General features: G+C 27.9%; 1 protein-coding gene across 1 annotated transcript; it reads right to left on the bottom strand.

Annotated features, from left to right (window-relative positions):
* On the bottom strand, positions 1–2970 carry LOC124927919 (probable cysteine protease RD19C). The gene is made up of 4 exons (XM_047468427.1): positions 2482–2970; positions 2258–2377; positions 738–981; positions 1–538 (listed from the first exon to the last, which is right to left on the bottom strand). The coding sequence occupies exons 1-4, from the start codon at positions 2941–2943 to the stop codon at positions 252–254; spliced, it is 1113 nt and encodes a 370-aa protein (XP_047324383.1). The 5' UTR covers positions 2944–2970; the 3' UTR covers positions 1–251.
* Positions 2971–6000: the final 3030 nt, after the last annotated feature.

Here is a 6000-nt window from a genome sequence, read left to right as displayed (position 1 = left end):
AAATAAAGTGACATCCATTCAAATATATTAAAAATGATGTTTCAAATATCTGATTAAGTGGAACAATCTTACAACATAATCAAATGTCACTCACCCTTAAGATGAACATTCTTTTAAGTTTTAAATACCAATATGCAAAGTAGTAAAGTCCTTATTTATTTTTTTTCTAAACACTATATTTACAAACAATCAAACATGCACATAATAATAATAATAATAATATTATTAAGCATTGGCATGATGATGATCAACTACTTTGAATTGATATGGATTGCAGATACGGTTGAGACCATTGAATCGACTCCACAGACGTTCTTGCTGTTCTTGCCTCTACAGATGTAATAATACCCATTTTGCCCCCAGTTTTCTCCCCACGAATTCTTTACTATCCAGTACGGTTTCTGTTTCAATCGAATTGGCGCATAGCCAGCCGATGCATACCCAACCAAAAGGACTCCATGGTCTAGATGCTTTCCGCAGATATATGGGCACGATACTCCCCCAATGTAAGTTTGCATATAAGCCGCATTGATTCCCACTGCACCATCAAGTTCATATCGGTTCAGTTTGATTGTGATATTTATATCATAATTTGGATCATGATTTCTCTATGAAACGTAATAAAGGGTATTCACGTATAATGAAAAAGTAATACTTTGGTTGATAATATGTATCTGAAAAAGTGTTGGAAAATGATTTGTATAACAAATGAAGTGACGAAACAATAGTATTTATACCTGCCAGAGGGCCATAATTGACCAAATTTGCAGCAACTTGATCTTCATCGACAGAAACAACACTGAAATTTGAAACTGATGCGGCTATTTTGGTGTTATCAAAACTGCAAACACCATCGCGTCCCGTGTATGGATAATCTGCTTCTTTTTGGAGTCCACCAGACTTAAGTGCATACTCAAAGGCATTGTTCATCAGTCCCCCATTACAACCTGAATCGCATGATCCATATTCTTGTGGATCGCACTGCCAAAAGGTAACACCATTTCTTACCAACATCAGATTATAATTCAATAGTACTAGAAACAATCAACCAATACATTTATATGAATATATCCCTTATAGATGGTATCAGGTAGTTTTACTATTCTGTTTTTGAAATAACCCAATTTATTATGAAAAGTTGATTATTTGGGTGAAATGATCAAAATATCTTATGTACATATATTTTAGTATTTTAGTTGATGATTTGAATGATTATGGGAAAGGAGGCCTATGTTTAGCCAAATATATTATGTTTATGAATCCAAATTTTTTGTATAAGGAGTTTCATAATGGGGCTGATCAAATCAACCAGTCTTTCCCAACAGAAAGCAAAGGCTATCACATATATGTTTTGTCTCATCAAATGAGAAGAAACCATTTTGTTCTACACTCAACCATCAATTTCCAATTTCTCAATTTTAATTTTTTCTTAGAATTTAAATGAATTAGGTGTGCCAATGTACTTTTTCTTTGAGTCCCAAAGTTCAAAATCACAAACCATGGTCTTGGATGTTTTGAATTGGATGTAGGCTATTGAAAATCATGATATTTTGGTTGATTATTTGAGTTATATGAATAATAAGTAGATTGTTAATTGGAAAGAAGATTAATCTCAAATAAACCACATCAAATATGGACCAAAATGGGTATATTTCTTTGTTATTTCACATCTGAATACGAATCTAAATCACACTAGCATCTCAGACAATTATGTGCTTTGATTTTGTACATTGAATTGTTTCTACAAATGCAGTATTGAAGGATTTAGAGAATCAAGAAACAACAAGAATTCAAATTGAGAATGAAAAGAAAATCTGAAGAGGAAATCCCACAAACATGATTCTATAAGCAAATATACAGCCCAAAATATGCAGTAGCTAAGGTTAAAAATAATCCCTTTCGATCAAACCTTAGGAAGACAATTTTGATGGGCTGATCAAATGATGATTATTAAGATTTAGGTTATAATAATTATCTTAGATTTAGAATCTCTGTTTTCTTTAAGGTCTGGATTAGAACCCTAGAGTTTTGAAGTCCATCACATAACTCCTACACTTAAGACTGGCGAGTTAGGTAAACAATCAAAGAAGATTCCAATTCTATGCTGTTCTACTATTTCAAATGTGCAAAATTCAATGATATTGTTGTTATTCTACAAAGAGGCGTATTCTATATCAACAAGAAATTCATTGATGAGCTGAATAAATATGAAGTAAATCTAATTATACATAAAGAGAAATCAATGATTCATATATACCTCATGGTCGCAATCGACGAGCTGTTGTTCACTGAGGCTAACAAGTTCTCCAGTCGCGAGAAAATGAGCTCCTTCAAGTGCACCAGTAGTACTAAAAGCCCAACAGGATCCACAAGAGCCCTAAAATTTCACAATCCATCATGAAAACAGTAAAAAAAAAAAAAGCATCTACAAGCTAAGAACAAACACGTTCAAGTTAATACTTAATAGAGTCTCGAGCTAACCTGATTTTTAACGCCAGTAACAGCACCTTTCTCTCTCCAGTCAAAATCAGTCGGAAGATCATTAGTTGGAAGAATCGGAGCCTCATGAGCATCAGCCGGAAGCCTAAGACCTCGATTCATGCCAAGGTAGTTACGACGAAACTCTTCCGGACTTAGATCGGAGAATTTCGTGACGCCGTGGATAGCTGAAGGATCAATCCTCTGATGACGTTTGGCGCGGCGTAGATTCTTCTTGAAAACTGAGAATCTGTAATCGTGTTCTTCCTGAGTCGCGTAACTCTTTTCGTACTTGGTTTTGAAGAGTGTGAAGTGATTATGAGCGTTGAGAAGATCATCATCGCTGCCGCCTGAAACTACTTGACGGATTAATGAATCGGTAGAATCATCTAGGTCAACGAGTAAAGGCGTCGCCGCCGCCGTTGAGAGGATGAGGAGGAGAGAGAGTAGTAGATATTTGGCCATTGGTTTGAAGAGAGAGAATGCTGAAAATCAACTGCTCCGGGGACTGTTTATATAATGAACTGATGTAACTAACTTTTCCGGGAAGATGCTCCGATGAACCTCTATGATCGTTACACGTGTCCTTTTATCCATTAACATATTTTTAATTATTTAAAGATAAGTTTAAAAAATTATATTATTTTTAATACTATAAATTTATGTAAGATATTTTTTTAATAAAAAACTAAAAAAAATACACCTGTGAAAAAAAAAAAGAAATACTTGGACACAATAGTTTATTTATATATATTAAAAACTTTAATATTATATTTTATTATTCAATTACTTAATTTAGTAATTAAAATATATATATTTTTTTATAAAATATAAATATGAACTAATTCAACTTATTAAAACCCATATAACATACTTTCTAATTGAATAATATAATTTTTTTTTTAAATCCAATAAAAATCTCAAATAAACTAAAATAAAAAAAAAATGGTAGTGTCCTCAAACATACTTGTGATTTGATCCTTCAAGTTGTATAGAAGAAATGAAACTTTATCCTTTTTTTTTTAAATGGGTAGTAGATATAATATTCTCTATTCATATAATTATGTTTGAAATATTTTGATACATATTATTTTATTTTAATTTACTTTATATATTTAATTTTTATTTAAAATATTTTTTTCTACATTTACTTTTATTTGAATTTATATCATAAATATTTAAAATATTATAAAATCATTAATTTGTGTTCAAAATATACACAAATTCCTCTTCTAATTGATATTTTTTTTCTAAGTCTTAATACGGGTAAAAGTTTCACATAATAGAATATATTATGAATATAAAGGAAGATTTTCGATAATCATATAGTTAAAATGTTAATAATAGAATATATTATGAATATAAAATATGATATCGTAATATAAAATCCGTAATATGCTTGAATCAGCCGGCTATACATGACTTGTATTAAAAGAGTGGTTATCTCTTAGTGAAAATGAATTGAGAGTGAGAATGGATTTAATTTGATTCGTATTAATCAAAATAAGTTATAATCAAAATTTGATAAACACAACCTAGTTAGAAACTTAGGTGGTCGATTGTTTTAAATTAGTTATCAAGATAGTTCAAATTACGACCCTAATATAAAATTGTTCATACGTGTAAATTATGTTTTTTATTTTGTATTTTTTTAAAAGAATATAATTATTTTAAATAGAAATAAATGTACAATGAATATTTCAAACAAAAATAAATATACAAGAATAAAATAATATATAAAGAGATATTTAAAACTTAATTAAATGTACAATAATATTATATATTAGCCATTTTTTTCATTTATTTGGTTAGACTTCATTCATTAAAAGTATTTGCACACACATGATGCTTATTTTAAGCAATATTAGATATTAGATCAAGTTGTAAGTGAGATTGATCTAAATAGAGTTGAGTGAGTTTGAAAAAATAAAAGAGAAATTATTCATAAAACAAATGAAAATAAAAGTAAGTTTTACATTTAATTACAAATGAAAATAAAAGCAAGTTTTACATTTAATTTGTTGAGCAAAATTGTTTTTTTTTAGATCTTGCTCAACTTATTATTAACGTATATCAGAAATTTTTTAAACATGGTAAGAAAACGATTATATTCTTTTGAAATTAACTAATGATTTATTTTGAATTAATTTATAATATTGCAATTATGGTACATCATCTTAGTTCAAGAAATGAGAATATTAAATAGAAAAACCGACACAAAAACACACACAGCAGTGAGCGTCGAGTGTCACCTTAGAGTAAACCTATCAAGCCTTTGGTTATGATAGCGATTAATAACAGTTGAAGATTTTAGTTAAAATTTATTATTAGTTTAAACTTAAAGTGTTCTAACACAATGATTGTTAAAGATAAAATTTTAAAACTTTTATTTGGTTATGGATTAAAAATTAAAAAAAATATATATTATTTTTAATTAATTTTAAAAGGCAACCCAAAAAAATCATATTTCATATTTTTTTTTTACGTAGATAGGCAACCCAAAACTCAGGACCGACTCAGACACATGATTTATGGTGGTTCGATCAAAACATGTATACATCCCTTTTGAAACACACAAACTTTTCTAACTTATATTATCAAGATCAATATAAAAATATTACAATAAATCTCTCACAAGTGAATGTAAAATTTTGACTTTATAATGTGTTTGGTTACTATTTTCTTCCGATTGGTTTGAAGAATCTTCTTACTTTTCAAAATTGTAAATTATATAAATATATATTAATAAACTAAAACACTCCAACAATGATTTAAGATATTGAAGTTAAAAATAATAATTATACATAGTTTGACTTTGTGATTTTTTATTCTACATGTTGTCTTGTTTGGAAAGATTTTTTCTTAAATAATATTTATGTTTCACACATCAAAAACTAATGAAAGTAAATAAATAAATAATCATAAATATATTTATTTACTTTTTATAACTTTTTTTGATTTATTTTATCATAATAATATAAAATTTAAATATATAAAGTTATATAAGAAAATATAATTTTATCATAAATTAAAATAAAATAAAATTTGAGCCTATACTTTTATCACGGTAAAGTATATTCCCCCACCTCTCTTTAAGTCTTTATCATTAGGGATGTTGGTTTGTACTCATCAACATTATTTTATAATGAAATTCTGTTTAGTTATAAAAGAAATACACCTTAAAAAATTGTTACACTCTTAAATAAATAAATATAAAAGAAAAACCAAATTCAAATAAAATAATTTGAAGACTCAAATAATCCGTGACCTACCACTACCGGCTGTCAAATAAAATATCTACAAATTTGATCGTCATCAATAATTGATGGAGACAACGACAACTATAATTAATAAAGAAATAATACAAGTTGAAATAAATTGGAATATATTGTATATATCATGTTTACACTAAGCTTGTTTCATGATGGTTATTTTGGAGATTTTTATTGAGTTATTAAAACTTTGTTTTATGAAAAAATAAATTATTTGAATTGAATAAACATTATCTTATATAAATCAGTA

The sequence above is a fragment of the Impatiens glandulifera genome, chromosome 2 (assembly GCF_907164915.1).
Source record: "Impatiens glandulifera chromosome 2, dImpGla2.1, whole genome shotgun sequence".
In the NCBI taxonomy this organism is placed as follows: Eukaryota; Viridiplantae; Streptophyta; class Magnoliopsida; order Ericales; family Balsaminaceae; genus Impatiens; species Impatiens glandulifera.
The sequence above is the reverse complement of the archived record's forward strand: the minus strand, read 5'-3'. Positions and strand labels throughout refer to the sequence as shown.

What these genes read in the sequence shown, in the direction of transcription:
- LOC124927919 (XM_047468427.1), bottom strand. Translation starts at nt 2,943, where the DNA reads ATGGCCAAATATCTACTACTCTCTCTCCTCCTCATCCTCTCAACGGCG. An exon ending in TCGTCGATTGCGACCATGAG is followed by an intron (nt 982 to 2,257) that starts GTATATATGAAT and finishes ACCTTTTGGCAG; the next exon opens with TGCGATCCACAAGAATATGG. An exon ending in CAATTATGGCCCTCTGGCAG is followed by an intron (nt 539 to 737) that starts GTATAAATACTA and finishes TTGATGGTGCAG; the next exon opens with TGGGAATCAATGCGGCTTAT.